At 33.1% G+C, this 22,279-nt stretch overlaps 2 protein-coding genes across 4 annotated transcripts in view; both read right to left on the bottom strand.

Moving 5' to 3' along the window:
• LOC140436660 (CUE domain-containing protein 2) overlaps positions 1-22,279 on the bottom strand; it is an 81,761-nt gene that overhangs the window by 56,958 nt on the left and 2,524 nt on the right. For 2 of the 3 annotated variants that reach the window (XR_011950299.1, XM_072525663.1), the window contains exon 1: positions 13,326-13,477. The exons of the other annotated variant lie outside the window; for it this stretch is intronic. The gene's annotated coding sequence lies outside the window, so the exon portion shown is untranslated. Of the gene's footprint in view, positions 1-13,325; positions 13,478-22,279 lie in introns of those variants that run through there. 3 annotated transcript variants of the gene reach the window in all.
• On the bottom strand, positions 18,641-19,069 carry LOC140435737 (uncharacterized). The gene has a single exon (XM_072524456.1). It carries the CDS (start codon positions 19,067-19,069, stop codon positions 18,641-18,643), a length of 429 nt encoding a protein of 142 aa, XP_072380557.1.

The raw sequence follows: 22,279 nt of genomic DNA, 5'->3' as shown, positions 1-22,279 counted from the left end.
ACGAATTTATCGATTCAGTAGCTCAAAAAACCGATACTAATTATTTAGATGACATAAAGACTTGAATAATACTACATGCGCTCCATGAGTTTCCATAAGAAAGGCACGAGCAGAAGTGAATACTTTTTTACTGACTACTTTTTAATGCCATATTTTTTATTTTAAGAATGCTTTGAAATAAAAGGGCCGGACAGCTCAGGCGACAGACTGTAACTTCCTCGCAGAAAGTCTATGATCGAATGATCTGGGAGTCTGGGAGAACATTTAGATATTTTTAAATATCTACAGGCCCCAGATCGACTCAGCCTGAATAAAATGAGTACCTTGGGTAAAATCAGGGTAATAATGGACGGTTGAAGCGTAGCCTGGCCTGTTACCTTCTTTGTATACCTTAGGCCCAAGAGATAGCAGTATAAAGGGAGGCTATAGGAATAAATCTCTTATGTCGAATCCAAATCCGCATAAATCCCTAATACTCCAATTTTTTGGTGTATCTCTTGATGTTCGACTTATAGAGAGTTAGAGAGCTCTGGATAATTGAATAAAATGGATGTTGTTTATTTGACAGGACTCCAGTTTTTTGTTGTTTGTGCAAATTTAAACGGTTAATGAACTTTATAGACTCATTTACTGTTTGTCCAGTGAGTGTAGATACTATTCATGCCATTACCATATTGTAATGAACTAACAACTTATAATAGACTTTGAAAATAGCAGTGCCTTGCATAAAGAATAATACTCGTGCAATTATAAGCCTATGTTATCGGTATGCGACCTATGGAATCTAATGTATATTTCATTAGTAATTTTATCGTTTTTTTTTGGATTATGTTGTTACGGTTGACATATTTGTTTTAAATTAACATTTATTACAGTAAATTTAAAAATTATTTGGTATGCCATTCAATAAAACAATTATACAAAATAATATTATAGCCCAGTCAATGTGCACAATATTTTGGCACAACCCAAAATAAATCAAGGATGAAAATTTGAGAATGGATAGTTGAAAGTGTTTATTATTAAAATAAGTTTACAATCCTAAAGTACCTCCATTTTGCAAACATTTTGCAAAAAGAGTAGACTTTTCATATTGTTATGTAAAAATATGAGTCATATTAAAAACCTGTAAACATCTTGTTTATTCACTTATAGGTTTTAGATTTTACGAGACCCTTCGATTAGCTGGCAGAAATTTACCTGAGACGGAACTTTTCAGAAACCGGTCGGACGATGACCCGGATTTACCTTCTAGTATAAATCAGAGGTATTCTCCTGAATTCTAGGCCAGTTGTATTTTTATATATAATAACGGAGCTTTTGAGCTAATTGTAGCGTTCGTATAAAATAAATTATGTATTATTAGTGGTTAATAAACTGATATAAATTATCGTGCTTTTTAATAAATTAAGATAAGAACCTTTTAATAAAGAATTAATAAATAAAATAGAATAGATTATAATTAATAAATTTACAACAATATATTGGTCTGTACGACCCCCTAACCATATCAGTTGGCCCACCTATGGAATTTGCAGTCAAGTCGATCACCATAAACAAATTATACTCTCTTATGTTTTTATAAGTTCTCATGTTAATTAATATTGCATTTTTATTAATATTTATTAAAAACATTACCCTTATGGTTTTTTATTTATTTTCAATAATAAAAAAAATGTATTTCACTAAACCCTGGCTATGCATTCATTTATGTCAACATACGTTGATTTTTTTCATAATTACGTTAAATCCAGAAGTAGCTATGAAAAAATGACATCAAAACAATAATATTGTCAGTTAATGTCAAATAATTCTGGAAAATTCAATTCGGAAATCGCGAGTATGTTGTAATTGTCACGCTATAGTGTAAGAAATATAGTCAGAAGATACAAAACTACAGGTTCGGTCGTCACAAAACCTAGAACTGTAAGAAAAAGTAAAATAACCGAAGCAGATCGAAGGGCATTAAGACGGATAGTGAAAAATCGACGAGCAAATTATATGGAGTTAAGCGTTTTATGAAGTGATGTTATTGGAAGACACGTTTCTAGAGCAACATGTCACCGAGAGGCCCATAAATTAGGATTTGGTACTTACAAAGTAAGTTTTATATTTGAAAAAATGAGTACGAATTGTTTTTAATAACATTAATTTTATTTTAGGCTAAGGAAAAGCCACTTTTAACATTACAACAGAAGAAAAATAGACTAAGATGGCCAGAAGAGCATAAAGATTGGACTCAGTCGCTATGGGATTCAATATAATGTAGTGATTTTAGCAGATTTGAAGTGTGTGTTGGAGACAGTAGGAGTCGCGTCATTCGCAGGAAAAATAAAGCTTTCCATTCCGACTGTCTAAAGAGAAAAGTCAAATTTCCTGCATCTGTCATGATCTGGGGCAGCATGTCATCTAATGGTGTGGAAAAGTTACATTTATTCGATGGGATCGTAGACAAGGACAAATATTTGAATATTTTAGAAGAATCTCTTTTACCGATTATGGAACACCGTTTAACATCAGCGGAAGATTTTGTCTTTCAACACGACGCGCGACGGCGCAAGTTGTCGTACCTCAAAAAAGAGTTTAAAATGGATCGAAGACCATGGCATATCACATCTGGAATGGGTTTCTAACAGTCCCGACTTGTCCCCGATAGAGACTTTGTGGCGCGAAATGAAAAAAGCTTTGAGAAAATGCATTTGCGATTTATCGCATGAACAACACCAAAGTTAGGCGTAGTCGACTATTTTTGAAAAAAAAAATGTGCATGCGTTTGCTAAAGGATTATCAATCGCAAAGGCTAGAAAATAAAAATATTCCCAAGAAAATAAAGTAGGGATTGTAAATTAAGAAGGAAAGACGAAGAAGAAAAAGCAATTTTGCCTATCGAAACCAAAAGAAGCAGATGTAATTCACATCCCCGTGGTAACGACCAGAAATCAAAATATTTTTGTAAAATTTGTAAAAATAGCGTGTGTATTTTACTACTTCTTACTGAGTGTAACAAAATAAATTGTTTTTGTTTATTTTTAAGTTATCTTATTGTTATAAATAGAGTTTTACTTATGTCCTTTTTATAGAAAATAAAATTCCACAATGTAATATACTATCAGACACTTCAAAATCACATAAAATGTAAAATTGGAACTAGGTGACTGTATGCTTTGCTTTTAGCGGAAAGAGAATGAGAACATTTATGCTCTGTTATAAGAGACTCGCTGTCCTGCTTTTGGAAATATATCGCAGTATCTTTGTACAGTGAGTACACCGTACAAAATTTTGAATTACTCCTTCAAACTCTATTAATTCACATTATCTAGTCTATTTTTTGCTGGAATCACTGCAGGATGTACAGCTGGTTCCTAACAAAAATTGATACGGCTCTTAGTAAGATTTGATCATTTTGAGCATTGTATTTGATTGATCTGACATTATATTTATTATAATAGAGAAATATAAAATAGAAACAAACAACAAACAGTTGATTACATATGTTAATTGATAAATTGTAATAATTATTAAGGTCTAAATTTTGATATTATTTTGAATTCCTGCCTTTTATAAAGAGTATGTAAATGATAGTTTTTACATAAAATACGGTTGTTGTTATTATTTTTATTATTATTAAGGAATAAAACAAACGACTTAACTCAACAATATATTAAAGCAAGAATTGTAACCAAATTAAAAGATAACTGGGCACTATCAGAGGCAGCAAAACATTTTAACATAAGCAGAACCACAGTTTTTCTATTAATAAAAAAATGAATAGGATTGGAAACTCTCGAAGGAAAGCGAGGGTTTGGAAGACAAAAACTATACTAAATTTAGGTATGTAAAAATAAAATTAATATTTTGTAATATCTCCATCAGCATTGATAACAGCTTGTAGTCTTCGGTCCAACTGCATGAAAGGAACTATGAAATTGTATTCTTCAGAGAGCTCTCCCCACACCTGTTGTATACCGTGCCACAGCTCTTCAACATTTTGAGGAATAAAGTTACGCCGATACAACCATTTTATAATAGCCCCCCACACATTCTGGATTGGGTTTAAATCTGGACTACAGGTGGGCCATGGTAAGGTTTCGATGTTGTTATTCTGGAGTCACTGGTTTATTATATTTGCAGTGTAAACATAACAATTATCTTGTTAGTGGATAAAATTATTTTCTGGATACAACTTTTCTACACTGGGAAACATGACGTTTTCTAGAATATTCAGATAAGTCTGCTCAACAAACCTGCCATTAATACGCCATACCATTCCCACTCCTTTAGATGAAATCAATCCCCATACATTGACGCTAAAATGACCAGCCGCTCGATATCTATCAACATATAGAGGATTAAATCTATTATTATCCGGTCTATACATCCCAATTTTACCCTTTTTAGAAGATTGAAAAAATTTCTCATCTGTAAATATTACTCTGTCCCGAAAATCTTGATTTTGTAGCTGATGGTTTAAAGTAAATATAAGTCTTGATTTCTTCTGTTGTTTTGAAACAGCTTTTTTTTGCTGCAGTTCGGTACCTAAAACGCAATGCTTTAATTCTGCGCCAAGTTGTTGTCTTTCTTCCCGGAAACCGTGACATAATTTTTGCAGTTTTCGCATCTTCAAAAGGATTCTCTTCTAATCTCTCCAAAAGCGTACGATCTTCATGAGCGGTAGATACTTTTGGTCTTCCAGAACCTTGCCGAGAGTTTCTTGTTCTCTCCATCTTTTATTAATATTAAAAACTGGTTCTGCTTACGTTAAAATGGTTAGTTATGGCAGATAGAGACCAACCGTCTTCTAATTTCGTTACAATTATTGCTTTTAGTTCTTTGCTAGCATGTGGAGCCATTTTTTGAGGTTGAAAAGAATAAGTTATCTGACAAATTGTAAGATTTGGCAGTGACGGTGAAGTATGTAAATAATAAGTATTTATCCTTCAAAATACACTGTTTAATCTGTATTTTCTACAAAATACGCTTTAAGAGTCGTATCTTTAGGAACCAGCTGTATCTTGTATCAATAATCGCGATATGCACGAGTCACAAACTTTTTGCTTAATTTTCTAATCTGAAAAAAAAAAACGAAAATGTTTGGTTTATGCGCCCAAATTTTCGCATATAACTCGAGAGGTGTTGCTCTGATAAAAAAAATTATACAAAGTAAAAGTTTTGTTTTTCAATTTTACATAATATTTGACTAGCTAGAAATTGAAAACTTAATGTTCATTGTTTAAAAATAGCAATAATTGGGCAAATAATTGCCAAAAAGTAGAGTTTTTCCTTATAATTTTTTCGACCACTTAAACATAACTTACAGTCTTCATATTTCGACCAGAAAAACTTTATAATAGTGCTAAAACGTATGCTAACTTTCATTACGATCAGTTTAACAGTTTTTGCATAATCATTTTGCAATCTAGGGTCCGCAAAAAAAATTGTAAATTTGCAAAATGAAGCTAGGCTCAAAATAAACACTTTAAACGGTCGAAAATTGTTTGATTTCAAACGGACTTTGAAAAATTGTTGAAATCAACTAGGAGAGCCTAGGGAATTTAAAGCTAGCCTTTTACACGAAACCGACAAGGGTTTTTGTTTAAAAACGAGCCGTCCATCACTGGGTACACGTAAACTCATCACCAATTACCATAAATACCCTACTACATAGTACAAACTCATCACCGCCATAAAAGTAGGGTTTTCAAAATAGACCCTAAGAGATTGGTAAACTGATCACTGGCCTACCTGCACACCGGATCAGGTATAGACCATAAAATCCCAGCAAACGGCTAGTTTTTGGTAATTTCACAGAATAATCCAAATCCAGATGTCTTAAATGCAACTGCAATTTATTGGTTTTTATTTGGGAATAAAAGAAAAATTTCTCTTCATTTGCCCTTGTTTCTTCAACATGGATAGTGAACTGCTAATTGATTACGTCCTGAGCCAACGCGGACAAAAAATGATGGTAATCAATAATTTCAAATTTCAATTGCGAAAGACTCTAAAAAGATCGAATTGCCTTTTGTGGACTTGTGCGACGAAAGGGTCTAAGGCTAAATGTCATACAACTGGTGAGTAGAAATTTTATACCGATTTTGTTTAGTTGTTTCGCACTGGTTTTCGCGAATCATTCTGATCAAACAGAAAAAAATCAGCGTAATTAAATTCTTTAAGTTAACTATATAAGATGTTTCTTGTAGGCAAGGCATAATATTACTTTGTTACTGTAGATTACCTTTTCTGATATTACATTTTGAGATTTCTAATTAATTTGTTAAAGTCACATTGTTTATATATATATATATATATATATATATATATATATATATATATATATATATATATATATATATATACAGTATACTCCCTTAATAACGAACACGGTTATTACGAGGTTTCGCTTATAACGAGGTACATTAGATGTCCCGTGAAATTTCTATTGAACTATAACCCTTTATAGCGAGGTAAATTTGCTTATAACGAGAGAAAATAAGATTGCAAAACGTGATTTTTACGTTTTATCCCGGCCGTAGCTATAAATAAATACCCTTTTTAACTGCGGGCCGCCCGCAATAAACCTCTTACAATTTATAATTCTTAGTCGGAAATGTAAAATTTATGATTCACAAGTGTCATTGTATTGGGTTGACCATTTACACCTAACAATAATGGTCCTAATAGACAAGATGTGGAAAGTGTTTTAAAGGTTGTCAGAAACTTTATCCAAGGACAAAATGCAAATGAAGAAGCATAAAACTGTTTCACATCTTTAGAAAATATGATAGATAGAATACTGGACAATTTAAAGCAGTCAAAAATGACAAAATAACTTTATACGCTTTATACATATTTACAGAATACAGATTTTTTGTTTTAACATATATCATTGACAGTAAAAGTAAACAACTCTTTTTTGTTTTAATGCATTTTATTGGCAATAAAAGTAAACAACTTTGTTTTAAAAATGCCATTCAAACAATATTTATTAGCATCTTATATTGCTCCGAATGGCTTCACTATAGAAAGTTAATGTTTTAGAAAACTACATATTCATATGTATGCACAATATTATTGTTGTTGGATATAACGAGATCCGCTTATAACGAGGTAATTAGTCTGCCATTTCAGTTCTCGTTATAGAGGGAGTCTACTGTGTATATATATATATATATATATATATATACATATACAGGGTATCCAATTAAGTCGGCACCATATTGAAACTATTTATTTTTAGTTTTATGAATTTTGTTATATAAAATAATTATGTTACATAAAAAGTTTTGAATGATCTAAAATTTAGAATACAATGATCAGTTATTAAATTTTTTTAGTTGTATACGCGGTTTGTCAAAAAACTGAATTGTGGATATTCTTAAGTCTTAATAAAATTCATGTTGTTTAACGAACCGCGTAAATGACTGAAGAATACTAATATCTGATTCTGATGATTGAAGTTCGAGATCATTCGGAACTAGAGAATAAATTTTTTTTTTATAAAACGAAAAATAAAAAAATTTTCCATATGGTACCGACTTACCGATGATATATATATATATATATATATATATATATATATATATATATATATATATATATATATATATATATATATATATATATATATATATATATATATATATATATATATATATATATATATATATATATATATATATTGAAAAAGCGATAAACGCTTGTAGTCAACGCTGATCAGTTAGACTACAAAACACAACTATTTGGGTGTGCACCTGAAGATAGGACAAAGAAGTACTCTTTTTAGTCTACCAAGCTTTCGCAAATCTTTATTTGCATCATCAGGGTGCTACAATTAACAAAATTAGTACAAATTACAGAATAAAAATTATTTTGTATCTTACACTAATTGAGGTTAGTTGTCATGATGTTTATAAAATGAAATGAACAACTCATCTGACTCCTACAAATAATGGCGAAAACTAACCAAAAAATGTAAAAAAATTGCTTTTAAAAGCACTCTAATTGTGGGATTTTTGTACAAGTCATTAAAAGATAAAGTACAGGAAACTGTACTTAAGCATTTTGATGTATTCTGTCACAATAAATGCATTGCTGATTACTTCAAATTCAAAAATTTCCGCCAATGATGCCATAAAATGTAAAGCTTTGCACGTGTAAAAAATTAAGTTTCCTTTAACTACAATGCACTAATAGCACACTCAAGTCAAAATCGTCTATTATTTTCAAGATAGTCAAATAACGCCAAAACAGTAAGACTTAGACCGAATGTATGCTTAACAAATTATCTCGAGAATTCAATGAGAAATATAAAAATGCAATGAAAATCAAATAACGAAGTCGGTACTACTTCCGATATAAACAAAAATAGCACATGTTGACAAATATTTTCATTTTAAAGTTCACTATCGAAATCCTATGTAACTAAATTTTTAAATCTCAAAACCATTTAGATTGACAGATACGTCTAATAGGCCACACCGTGAGACATATTAATATCTCACTTAAATTTTAAAGCAACTTGCTTAAAATAATTTCTGAATTTATTAAATTATCACATAAACGAGAAGTATAACAGGTAAGAGGCAATCTTTCGCATTAGAAACCAGGCAAAAATCCCGGTGATGAGTTTACCTATCTGCCGTGATGAGTTTACCAATCTCCAAAGGATGCCGGTGATCAGTTTACTATATCTCCGAGGGTCTAATAATTTTATGGGAGGCTATATAGTGATGAGTTCGTACACGTCCCTATCACTTATGGTAGGCGGCAAATGCATGCCAACTTTAAGCTTCGATACCTCGACAATCAATAAACTGAATACATTGTTTTTTTAAGAAGCCTCTTTTAAAGTTATGTAAGTGTACAAATTTTGAAATTGATAAGTGTAAAACTCGTAAAGTTATTTTATTTATTTATAAGCCAAAAAATTGTTTATAACTTTAAAAAATTCCCTAGGCTCTCCTAGTTGACCGATTTCAATTTTTAAAATTTTTTCGACTATTTAAAGTGCCATTTTTGGGTTCAGCATAATTTTGCAAATTTGCAATTTTTTTTTTGTTTTGCGGAATCTCGATTGCAAAAATATTATGCAAAAACTATTAAACCGATAAAAACAAAATTTAGCACACATTTTAATCGTATTATAAAGTCTTTTTATAATATGCGGAAAATGAAGGCTGTACGGTATGTTTAAGGGATGGAAAAATTTAAACAAAAAGATCCATTTTTTTCACTTTTTCTCCCAATTATTGCTATTTTTTAAACAATAAACAATAATTATGTAAAATGAAATAGCGAAACTTTCACTTTTTTTTTGCAAGAGCAATATCTCTGGAGTTATCGGCAAAAATATTTTCTTTTTCTTCTTTTCTTTTAAGATTTTCTTTAGATTTCTTTCAATAAAAAAATTAAGCACAAAGTTTGTGACTGATGCATATCATGATTGTTAATACACTTCTCCAAGAAATTAACGCACCACTTTGAAATATTAAAATATTTTATTAGCGTTAATAAAAATTTCCATTGTAATGTTATATTTTGCAAGCCCCTTGTATATGCTATTTGTACACTCTATATTTATTGACTGTGTTTTAAAGCTATAGTTTTTTTTGCAACAAAATCAAAAGAAGCAAAAAATGTACTAATTCTTTAAATAAACTAATTTCCAAGTGTTCACGAATTTTATTCAGCTACTGTTTAATTGTTGATTATTGTTAATTATGTTCATTATGGAGCGTCAATCACGTAATTTAACCCGAGATGAATGTGCCCAAGCAGTGATACTGTCGGAGGAAGGTTGAAGTTACCGAAGAATTGATCGTCAATTTGATGTGTCCCACACATCCGTCTCACGGGTGTTAGAAAGATTCCTCGAAACAGGGAATTATACTCGCAGACCAGGGCAAGGACGAAACCGGGTAACTACCCCTATTCAAGATCGATTTTTAAGAATTTCTGCTCTTCGACAAAGTTTTGTAACACATCGAAGTCTACAAATTCAGCTTCGAGACGTGCATGCTATAAAAATTAGTACTGAAACTGTTCGCCAGCGACTTAGGGAATACAACTTAACACCTAAGATTGCCGCCCGGGGTCCTCTATTAACTGCAGAGTATCGAAGGGGGAGACTACATTTTTCCAGAGAACACGTTAATTGGTTAAAGGCTGACTAGGAACGAGTGCTATTTACTGATGAATCCCGATTTTGTTTATACAATAACGACAGACGTGTTCGTGTGTTGCGACGACCCAACGAACGATATGCTCAGTGTAACTTCTCACACATCACATTTTTTAGTGGAGGATCCGTTATGGTGTGGGGTGGTATTTCTTTGACCGCACGTACGGACCTAGTGGTCATACAAAATGGAACTGTTACAGTTGAAAGGTACATATTGGAGATCCTGAAGCAACATGTAGTACCATTCGCTCCTTATATCGGTGAAAATTTCTTACTAATGCAATATAATGCCAGACCTCCGCTGCACAGATCGTCAGAAATTATCTAGAAGAGGTAGAAATTAACACTATGAAATGGCCAGCACATAGTCCGGATTTAAATCCGATTGAAAATCCCTGGGATATCCTTGGTAGGCGATTAAGAGCGACACGGATCCAACTAAACAACTTACAGGAAGTGGGAGAGAGGCTGATCTAGATTTGGAGAGAACTAGACCAAAATGAAATACGGCAATTAATTTTAAGTATGGGCCAACGATGTGAGGCTGTTATACGTAGTAGAGGTGGAAACACTCGTTATTAAGACTTTTTTCATATTTTAGTTTACTTTTCTTATCATTATTTTTTTAGAATTTTCCGTTTTATTTTTTTTTCTCCTGTGCTTCAACATTTTCTAATGATTAGACAAATTGTTATAATTACTAATAAAATGTAGAATAAATCTGGTGAAGTTTTATTTTTTATTCTTTGCCTGTTTACAAATAAAAATGATTTATTGAAGTGGTGCGTTAATTTCTTGGAGAAGTGTATAATCTCGCCTGGACTATAATAAAGATTGCTTCTGTGTTACTATGCTAAAGCCTTAGTTCTTTCAAAAGGAGGACAAAATTATCAATGTGAAAACATTATGTCGCTTGTTATTTGTTCAACAAAGGTCTGCCATGAACGAAGGTCTGGAAGTTGTTGAAAATGTAAAACTAGTGATGCTTATAACAAGTACTGTTTTGACTGCTTTCAGAAGTCCTAACCTAACATAACCACTTAATATATTCAAATCAGCATATCAAAAATCAAATTCGTGTAGTTTAGGATAGAAAAATAAGCAAGTGGGCAGTATGTCACTGGTTAAGCAAAGCTGGATTTGCAGATCAGCTAGGATCCTGAGTTGCTTAGACATTACTGGATGATAAGATTGGCTTGGTCGTACACAGAGTGGACAAACATTACATTTGCAAATAAATTATGATATCATCCCTCCATTCTCCCAATAGTAGAAAGTGCCGAAAAGACGAATGGGTGACAGATTGTGGAGTATATTGTTAGCTCCAGTCTTAGAACATGCAAATAGGTCGCTAACAGTATAGGTCGGAATATCAGTGGAATGTCATATTGTAATGTGTGAAGATATATTAATTCTCATAAAGATGACCAGATTGTCTCATATTTACACTTTCTAACTTTTCATGCAAGAAAATGAGACACCACATTTTATCAGAAGTGTTAAAGAATATCTATCTGAAGTTAGAATAGGAAATTCAATGAACAGTGTGACCCCAGAAGAAAATTATATTAAATATGCCTGAGAAGATAAGGCCAATTATATTGAATTTTGTGTTGTGTTTATAGAAGAGTAGGATATGATGCCATAGTACATACATTCAAATGCTAATTTGTGGAGTATCTCAGATGAAAGTCATAGTCCAAACTAGGAGTGTTAACACCAGATATTAACAAATTAATTTATTGTTTTCTGAGTCAATTGCACATATTTATGATGGTGTTTGATTGTTAATTCTTCCATAATTATTATTAAAATTTAATAAAAAAAATACAAAAAAACTGCTATGCTTTATTCATAATTGTATTGATCATGTCATCTCTCTTCCAACTGGACTAAGGCTTTAGAACAGTATTTGAACAGATGTTATGAAAATAAGACTGGTAGTGCTGGAATCCAATATTATTATTGTAATAGATAATACAATTCACTAACAAGCTATCTAAGAGTCATGAATATTCAGCTCAGCAGGGTGCTGTTGTTGCCAGATCTGAAATTCCATAAACAAGGGATCTACCTGTTTTATGAAATGGCCCTGTATTTATGTAATCTCACACCTTGAACAATAGCACCCAGCTGAGCTGAATATTCATGACTCTCTTAGATATCTTGTTAGACTATACATAAGAGTAAAAATAGCCATAAACCCCCTACCCTACTAGAAATCCCATTTCATACAATGTATTGGAACAAGCTTTTTATCAACAATATGCAGGGACAAATTTCTATAATTCATGTAGTTAGATAACACTTTGGGGCAAATATTACATGTACTTCAAAAAGTTTTACATCCACTTCAGAAGGGGCATACTTTATTCCAGATCAACAATTATTCTCATCTCAATATTTCCATCCATTCAAATCCTACTTTTCAAGTAATAATTGTATGAAATAATTTTAATTAGCATAATTTTATCGAAAGTAGATATAGGTACTATATAATTACATTACAACATAGATGTCCAAAAAGCATTCAAAGCAAATAAACTGAAATCTACTATAATATTATCTTTACACTGCTGAACTAACTGTGTTAGGGTGTTACATAAATAAATGTAATAATAATATACTATGAGAGCAAAATGTCTTTGTCTAAACTATTAAGGATTAGAATAAATAAAGTATTTAGATATTTTGTCAATTTAATCACAAATACTGCTAATTTTTGTTGAAGTTATATGTAAATAAGAAAGAAATTATTCTAAAACAATACTTGTACTTCAATTTAACATAACAATACCGACTAGTTCGTAGGGTAAGTTGTAAAAGTCATATTATTATCATAACAAATACTTCTGCTTATTATCTATGCAGAGAGACTAAGCAATAAATCATTTCAAAAATTAAACCATTCTACAATTTAGAAGACTTTTCGGCAAAAGTACCCAATTTAGAGGACACCGGAAAGTCTATATTGGTCTGTATTCCCACCAAATACAAGTGTGAGCCAATTCCAATCCAAAATATTTACATACAAAACTCTAGCATCTGACCTGAGTTACTAGGGCAACTTTAGGGTCACCCAATCTATTATTTCAGTTAATCAAATTTAAACGATAGCCCTTTTAATCTCATAAATAAAACTCACCTGGGAATAGCTCCGTAAAAACGATTTGAACCCGTTAATTAAGGGATAGTTGCACAAAAAGAATTACTACTAATTTAGGGGGTCACTTCAAATAAATCTTAAATGCACATAGCAATCAATCAATAACACAACAAACCCACACAAAACAGGTAAAAGTTTAGTTTGGTCGCAGCCCAAGATTTACAGAGGGCGCCCTATAGCGACAAATGTCAAAATCAGCTTTTACCACAGATTACATTTCCTCAAAGCTAATTTATGATTTTATTATTTGGACAACTATTATTAACAGATTTGTTTAAAAATATTACATAATAAAAAACGTAATAAGATTTTAAAAATATAGCAAAAAGATCTTACATCGAGAAATGTGTAAAATCTACGATATAGGCAACAATATTTACTTCGAAGTAGCTCCAACTTATTATTAAGTACAATTTTAAACTTTAACATTTTAAATTTATAGAAAAAAGAACTATTCTTGTCCAAAAAAAGGTGAAAATAAAAAAAGAGGCATATTAAAAAATTATCGGTACGTTTAGCTACCACATAGTAAATCAAATCAAGAATCACTTTACTGAGTGTCAGTTTTTATTAGATTTTAGTAACATCTAGTTTACGAGCTAGAACCTTACAAACAATTAAATTGTTTATAACAATTATTTGACCACTTGGATCGAAACTCGCCCTCGAAATTTATAATCATCATCATATTCGGCTCGACAATCCTCTGTGGATCCTAGCCTGCTCTAAAATGAATCGTCATTCTGTTCGGTTTCTGGCAACGTGTTGACATCTTCTGATCTCTAGTATCCCTAAGTCGGTCTCAACTCCATCTAACCACCTAATTCGCGGTCGGCCTCTTCTTCTTCTTCCTATAGGTGTTCCTGTTGTTAGCTTTTTAGCAATCGTATTGTTTATATGGCATTGGAGTTTATATGGAGTAGTGATGCGCATCATAAGGTGTTGCTGCCAGATAACACCTCTAGCCTCTCCTACTCAATTTCTCTCCTCACCTCCGAGAAGTGTGATCCGGATCACACGGGTGAACCCCGGTAAACCTGAGCAACCCTACTGGAGACTGGGTAACCAACCCTAGTGGAAGGTGGGGTCAGGGCTGACGAGGAAGGGAGAAATGGTCCTCCGAAAAGGAGGTTGGGCATGAGGCTAACTCCCTCATCCCATAAAAACCTATTGTTATGAAATCTCGAGATAGAAAAGCCGGACTGAATTCAAGACGACGACCCACGCACCGAACTAAGGACAATGATTTAAAGATCAGTACTTGAAATGTAAGAACGATGTATAGGACAGCGGGACTGAAGCTGCTGCAAGATCAACTCCTAAAATATAGAATAGAGATTGCAGCCATTTAAGAGATGAGATGGACAGAAATCGGCATTATGCAGAAAAAAGAACATAATATATATTACAGCTGCAACCCGAACCGACATGAGTTCGGAACCGCGTTTCTAGTATGAAAGAAAATCAAAAATTTTATTATTGGTTTTAAAGCCATAAATGATCGGTTATGCATCCTTTGAATAAAAGGAAAATTTTTCAACATATGCCTAATCAACGTGCACGCGCCAACCGAGGCAAAAGACGAAGAAGTTAAAGATCTATTCTACAAAGACCTCGACAGACCATATGATAACTGTGCCAAAAATGATATTAAAATAATCATTGGAGACATGAACGCCCAGATAGGAAAATAGATATGCTACCAAGATTATATTGGTAAACACAGCATTCACGACATTACTAATAACAATGGTTTAAGGCTTATTAGTATGGCAGCTTCCAAAGATTTAATTGTGAGAAGTACATGTTTTAATCATAAGAATATCCATAAAGCAACTTGGATATCAACAAATGGACATACCACAAATCAAATTGACCATGTTATAATTGACAGAAGGCACTTTACAAACCTAATGGACGTCAGAAGTTACAGAGACGCTAATATTGACTCAGACCACTTCATGGTAGGGGCCAAGTAACGACAAAGAATTTCCAATGCCAAGAAAGAAAGGGGCACTAGACAAGTAAAATAAAATTTACATATTCTAAAAAATGAAAACAAAGAGAAACAGTTCCAGTCACATAATAAAAGATACCCTAGAACACACCTGGGCAGTCGACCAGTCAAGCACGGAAATGTGGAACAACTGCAAGGATGCTCTGAAATTAGCAGGCGAAAGCACATTGGGAATATCCCGAACCCAAGAAAAAACCGACTGGTTCGACCAAGACTACAAAAAAATAACAGATGAGAAGAACGAGGCATTTAGGACCATGCAACAACGGAAAACTAGCACAACAATAGATAGATACAAGAACTTAAGCAGAGAGGAAAAACGCATACACCGAAAAAAGAGACTCGGAAAATGACATATTAGAATGGCTCTAACGCCATATGAGTCACGGAGAAACAAGAAAGTTCTATCGTCAAATAAATATTATTAGAAAGGAATTCAAACCGAGAATTAACTATTGTAATGATAAGTAAGGTAACTTACTTACCAACAAAGAGGATATCCTGTTACGATGGATAGAACACTTTCGAGAGTTGCTGGAAGAGGAACCTACTAACAATATAGAGCTGGAATACCGAAATGAGAAACTCTTGGAACCCCCATCGACAGATGAAGTGAAAATATCTATAGAAAAACTAAGGAATCACAAATCCCTAGGCAGCGATGGCATACTAGCAGAGTTATTTAAGCACGGTGGAGAGCAGCTCACCAAGGTGATGCGAGAAATTGTTTGTAAAATTTGGTCTGAGCAGCAAATGCCTGAAGAATGGAGCTTAGGCTTAATTTACCCGTTACACAAAAAGGGAAACCAACTGGAATGCAATAATTACCGCGGAATAACTCTCCTAAATACAGCATACAAGATATTGTCAAACATTTTGCACGAGAGATTGAAGCCTTATATCGAAACGTTTCTAGGAGAATATCAGGCAGGATTCAGGCGTGGACGATCAACCCTTAACCAGATCTTTACACTACGTCGCTTTAAAATAAGGTGTACGAGACGCTAATTTAGATAGCAGGGGAACAATATTTAATAGATCAGTCCAAATTCTAGCATATGCAGACGACGTGGACATTATAACAAGAAACAGGGCGAGAACTGCCGAAATCCTAACCGAGCGAGTAGCAGCAGCAGAACGAATGGGGTTACATATAAATCAAAATAAAACCAAATTCATGGCGACTAACAAAAACACAAGAGCTGGAAATATTGACGCAGATTTAATCATCAATGACCAAAACTTCGAAGCAGTCAAAGAGTTCATATACCTAGAGACATCGGTTAATCCCAATAGTAACACATCTGAGGAAATAAAAGGGCGAATAATAATTGCAAACAGGTGTTATCATGGTCTATCAAAGTACTTAGCTAACAAACGTCTATCTCAAAAAACTCGTATAAGGCTGTATAGAACACTGATAGTCTCCATTCTCACATATGGATCAGAGGCATGGACGCTAACTAAAACAGATGAATCCGCTCTATCGATTTTTGAAAGAAAGGTGCTACGCAAGATATTCGGAGCGGAATATGGAGGCGTAGATATAACTTTGAACTGCAGAATATCTACAAGCATACGTTTGGTGGTAAAGATATTACCACTATAATTAAGTGAAACCGCCTGCAGTGGGCAGGACATGTAGCCCGGGCCCCTGAATCGAACATGATAAAAAAGATTCTAACAGCGTAACCCGTGGGAATGAGAAGACGGGGTAGACCAAAGAACACAAGATGCCGAGAAGATCGGAGTCGGCAACTGGAAAATGCAAGCAAGGGACATAACAGAATGGCGTAGAAAGCTTGAGAAGGTTGAGGCCCTCTAAGGGTTATAGCACCAAGATGATGATGATGATGATGATTGTCAGGTATTCATATTACGTGTCCGACACATCTAAGTTGCTGTGTTTTAATGAACGTTACGACATCTGATTCATTAAAGAGTTGGTATAATTCGAAATTAAATCTTTTGCGCCACTGCCCTTGATCGTTTATATCTCCAAATATTTTGCGGAATATCTTACGTTCGAATATTTCCCGAAGTCTTTCATCCTTCTGCGTTAGATTCCATGTTTCCACCCTGTATGTGAGTACTGGCCTCAGCAGGGTTTTGTATATAATAATTTTAGTTTTTCTTTTGACATTTCTTGAGTGGAATTGTTTTTTGAGTCCATGGTATGCCCTATTTGTAGGAATTATTCGTCTTTTAATTTCTTCGCTTGTTTTATTGGTAGTAGTTACTAGCGAGCCAAGGTGTGTGAAGCTGTCAGCACGTTCGAAGATATGACTTCCAAATGCTGTTTTTCGTTCCTCATTTGCCATAGGATCCTATGTAACCAACATGTACTTGGTTTTGTCTTCAGTGATGACTAGGCCGACCTGCTCAACATCTCGCTTGCTACACCTCATTATGACAATGTGATCAGAGTATGCTAAGATTTGTATCGATCTATTGAAAATAGTATCGCCATCTCTAATCCGTGTGTCTCAGACTGCCTTTTCCAAAACAATGTTAAATAGGAGGCAAGCCAGGGCATCCCCTTGTCTGAGTCCATCCTTTATCTCAAAGGATCGAGAATTTTCTCCCTGTAAAGTCGACGAGTAGGTGATGGGTTTCAATTTTAAATTCTATTGTTTTCTCGAGGATATGTTTTATTGAATGAATCTGGTCAATTGTTGATTTTTTTGGAGTAAATCCGGCCTGGTATTTTCCAACTATGCCAACTGTGTAAACTTGTAGTCTTTCGTAGAGAATATTTGCTAGTATTTTGTAAGAAGTTGTTTATATATCTTGTTTTGTCACACTGGAGCTGATCGCGTCGCCACCATTCTTGTAGGGTTCACTACAAATTTGATCAATTCCTGGAGCATTATTATGTTTAAGCTTTTTAATGGCTTGGGCAACCTCTTCAGTGATAGGTGATCTTTCGTTTGGGTTGAATATATTCTAATAATTTTGATCTGCTACGTTGTTATCTGCTTCTTTGATATAATTGCCGTTAAATTTTGCGCCAAAAAATTCAATCAATCGGTTCAAAATTAAGGCCGTCTCACTTAGGACATTTCCTTCCTCATTCTAGCAGCTCAAATTCTTGGCTTAAACTCTTTACTCATTTTGTTTACATTTCTGTAGAACTTTCGAGTGTCATTTTGATTTCTTAGCCTTTCTATGTTTTCTAACTGTCTTTTCTTCAAATTGCCTTTTTTTCTTCTATGTAATCTTTTTTTCCCCTTCTTAGGATCGGGTTTTCGTTTTTTGTTCTTCTTGTGCATCTAGCTTAATTTGTCTTTAGGTACGCTTTATTTTTGTTATCTGTTGTTTTTTGGCACTTCAGGTCAAACCATTCGTTTTTTCTAATTGGTTTGGTTATCCCCAATATTTCCGATGCGTTCTCAGTTATTATGTTTCTACATTTTATCCACAATTCTTCCACATTATCCTTTAGATTATCAACATTAATTCTGTCTTGTTTCATATTATGTTTATCCTTCTTTAGGTTTGACATTCTTTCTCTGATTTTTGCCATTACAAGAAAGTGGTCACTATCTATGTTTGGACCTCGGTAGCTTCTGACATCCATGAGGTCGGAAGGATGCCTTGCATCTATTAGGATGTGATCTATCTGGTTAATGGTTTTGTTGTTAGGTGATTTCCATGTTCCTTTGTGTATTATTTTATGGAGAAATCTTGTTCCTTCTACTATCATGTTTTTGGTGCTTGCAAATTTTATTAGTCTCAAATTTGTCTGAAATTTGTAATCAGCAGTCAAAAATAAATAAAAAAAACTTGTTTGGACCTGTCAGAATTGAAAAGGCCACGGTGGTCCTTAGCTCGCCCCTAGACTAAGATGGATAGAGCATGTAATCAGGCGAGAGATAGGTGCAACACTCAGAAAAGTTTTTGACCGAAAAGAGCCGATGGGAGAACGAGCCAGATGAAGGCCGAGACTTGGGTATCAAGACAACTTAAAGAACGATTTAAAATATATTGGAGTTAGAGCATGGAGAAGAGTTGGCATACATAGGGGTGAATGGAGGATTGTTTTCAAGAAAGCTTTGGCTCAGAACGAGCTGTGATGATAATGATGATGATGCTACAAATTGTTCCAAAATTCCTCCAACACGGCAAGAGATTGTAATATTTTACAATATTATAATTTCACTTTGCCCTTATTTCCTTTTGCCATTTATTGCACACTCTGGTTGGTTGCCTCCAAGATTTTAATTTGGCTCCTTCCCCAAACTTCACAAGTTCTCTTAATATTTGGGGAGACAAACCTTCCTTTTAAAGGGGATTTTTCTCCCTTATTTTTAGCAGAAGTTTGTCGACTTGTTCCTGTGAGATAAGAATTTTTTGCTAAAATTGTCAAATGCCAAATTTTAAAATAGTGCATTAGAATAAACTATTCATATTCTTCTTCAGTTTTCTCCACTTCAACAGTAAGCGGCTGGCCCAAGTCAACTGGATATATATCTGTAATCAAAATAAACAGTTATCTTTATTATTCTACAAATAATGCATACTTTGGTTGGTACTCCCCAATAAAACTTGTCCTTTACTTTGGAGTTCCATTAAAGTTTGGATTGGGGGAAAAATAAAATAGCTTAGCACTGTAACAAAACAATCCCTTACCAATTGGGGTAGCAGTTGATGAAGATTACCTTTGCATTGGGATATCAAATGTATCCGAAAAATTAATTTAATTTAATTTTACTTTATGCTATTTTATTTTGATTTATTTTATTTTACCTTTTTACACTATTTTATTCTACTTGATTCTATTTATTATTATTTTATTATGTTTCAATTTACTCTATTTTATTCTAATTTATTTAATTCCATTTTATTCTATTTTACTCCATTTTATTCTAATTTATTTAATTATATTGTATTTTATTTTGTTTAATTTTACTCTGCTTTATTCTATTTTATTTCATTTTATTCCATTTTACTCCATTTTATTTTATTTTATTTTATTTTATATTATTTTATTTTTAAATTTTATTTACTTTATTTTATCATTATAAACAGGTTCTGATTTATCGCAGAACTTAAAATCTACCTAACAATATATAGGTCCCCTCTAAGAAAAGGTAATATTTTAACGTTGTCGTTGTAGATTGTTCAGCTCTTCGTGTTGCGTTTCTTTTGTGAAATAAAGTAGTTGTCCATTCAACAGGTGAACAGCTAAATTAATTACAGTGAGATGCTGTATTTTATTTTATTCTATTCTATTTTACTTTAATTTAATTTATTTTTTATTTGTTTTAGTTTATTTAAATTTATTTTATTTTTATTTTATTTTATTGTATTCTGTTCTATTTTACTTTACTTTATTCCATTTTATTTTATTTTATGTTATTTTATTTTGTTATTATGTTATATGTTATTCTACTGTATTCTATTTTATTTCATTTTACTAAATTTTATTATATTTTATTGTAATGAACAGGTTCTGACTTATCGCTGAACTTAAAATTTACCTAACAATATTATAATGTTGTCAAGTCTCCCTTTAAACCCATTTCAACGTTGTCTTTGGTGATTTTGGTGATTGTTTAGCTCTTTGCGTTGCATTTTCTTTCGTGAAATAAAGTCGTTGTTCATTCACCAGGTGAACAGCTAAATTAAGTACAGTGGGATGCTGTATGTGTATGGAAAATTAAGAGATTCTTCAAACCGCCTCATTGATATATCTCCCCATCTGATATGTTGAAATTTCATAGTTATTTGGAGCCGCAATACCAAATATTTACCGCAATGTCGTTATGTTAATCGATTAATACTGGCATTTGAGAGTAGTTGAAACCGTAAGATGACAACTGCCTTTATTACACAAAATACTTCTTCTCTAAAAGAGAAGCTAACATGTTAAGGAAATCTTTCATTTCGACAAATGACCTTAAATATTTTTTTATAATATAAATATAACCTATAAATGCCTTTAAGATCCTATTTGTTATGTATATACCTAATCCTAGATTAAAAATTAAAATAAGATCATTGAAAAGAGTCAAACGTTGAATTTAAATAAATTGTTATTTAAAGAATACTATAATCTATATAACGTCTCATACGCTTCTGTCAGGAACAAAAACTATTGATAACTAATACTTTTTTTAAACTGCCCCCTCGCAGACTTTACACCTGGAAGTCGCCAGCAGACTCGAAAGAAACAAATGTAAGAAACCAGATCGACTTCATTGCCATACCAGAAAGATTCAGAAACTCAATCACATCAGTGAAAACCTATCCCGGGGCTAACGCTCAATTGGATCACAACCCAGTGGTGGGTAAACTGGCAATCAAACTAAAACGTATAGAAGGGAAGCCTAACAAAACCAAGATAAATATTAGGAAATTAAAGGATCCCAACATTAAACAACAAGTACAGGAATCCTTAAGAAGAAACATTGGAAACTTGAGTGAACCAGCACAAGACGCAGTTGCTAAATGGGAAGAAATAAAAAGAGCTGTTGAAATGACAAACAAGACACTTCTGTTACAGGAGCGCGTAAAGAAGAAAGAATGGATGACGGATGAAATCCTTGATATGATGGAAGAAAGAAGACAACACAAATGCAAAAATCAAGTGAAGTATCAAGAAACAAGTCACAATATAAAAACAAAGATAAAGGAAGCGAAGGAACGCTGGCTGAGGGAGAAATGCGATGAAATCGAAGAGTGCGACAGAAGATATGACTACCACAACATGCACAAAAAGATCAAAGAATTAACAACTAAAAAGAAAACCAATAATCCCCACCCGACACTAATAGACGCAGACGGTAACCTTATATCAGACGACTTGAAGCTCATTGACATATGGAAAGATTACGTAGAACGACTTTTTAACGATAAACGCAGAGCGACAGTGGACCAAGATGACGACATGACTGGACCCGAAATACTAAGG

This window comes from Diabrotica undecimpunctata, chromosome 3 (genome assembly GCF_040954645.1).
Source record: "Diabrotica undecimpunctata isolate CICGRU chromosome 3, icDiaUnde3, whole genome shotgun sequence".
Taxonomy (NCBI): domain Eukaryota; kingdom Metazoa; phylum Arthropoda; class Insecta; order Coleoptera; family Chrysomelidae; genus Diabrotica; species Diabrotica undecimpunctata.
The sequence above is the reverse complement of the archived record's forward strand: the minus strand, read 5'-3'. Positions and strand labels throughout refer to the sequence as shown.

Coding starts and splice junctions, on each gene's coding strand:
- LOC140435737 (XM_072524456.1), bottom strand. CDS start 19,069: ATGATAGTAGAAGGAACAAGATTTCTCCATAAAATAATACACAAAGGA.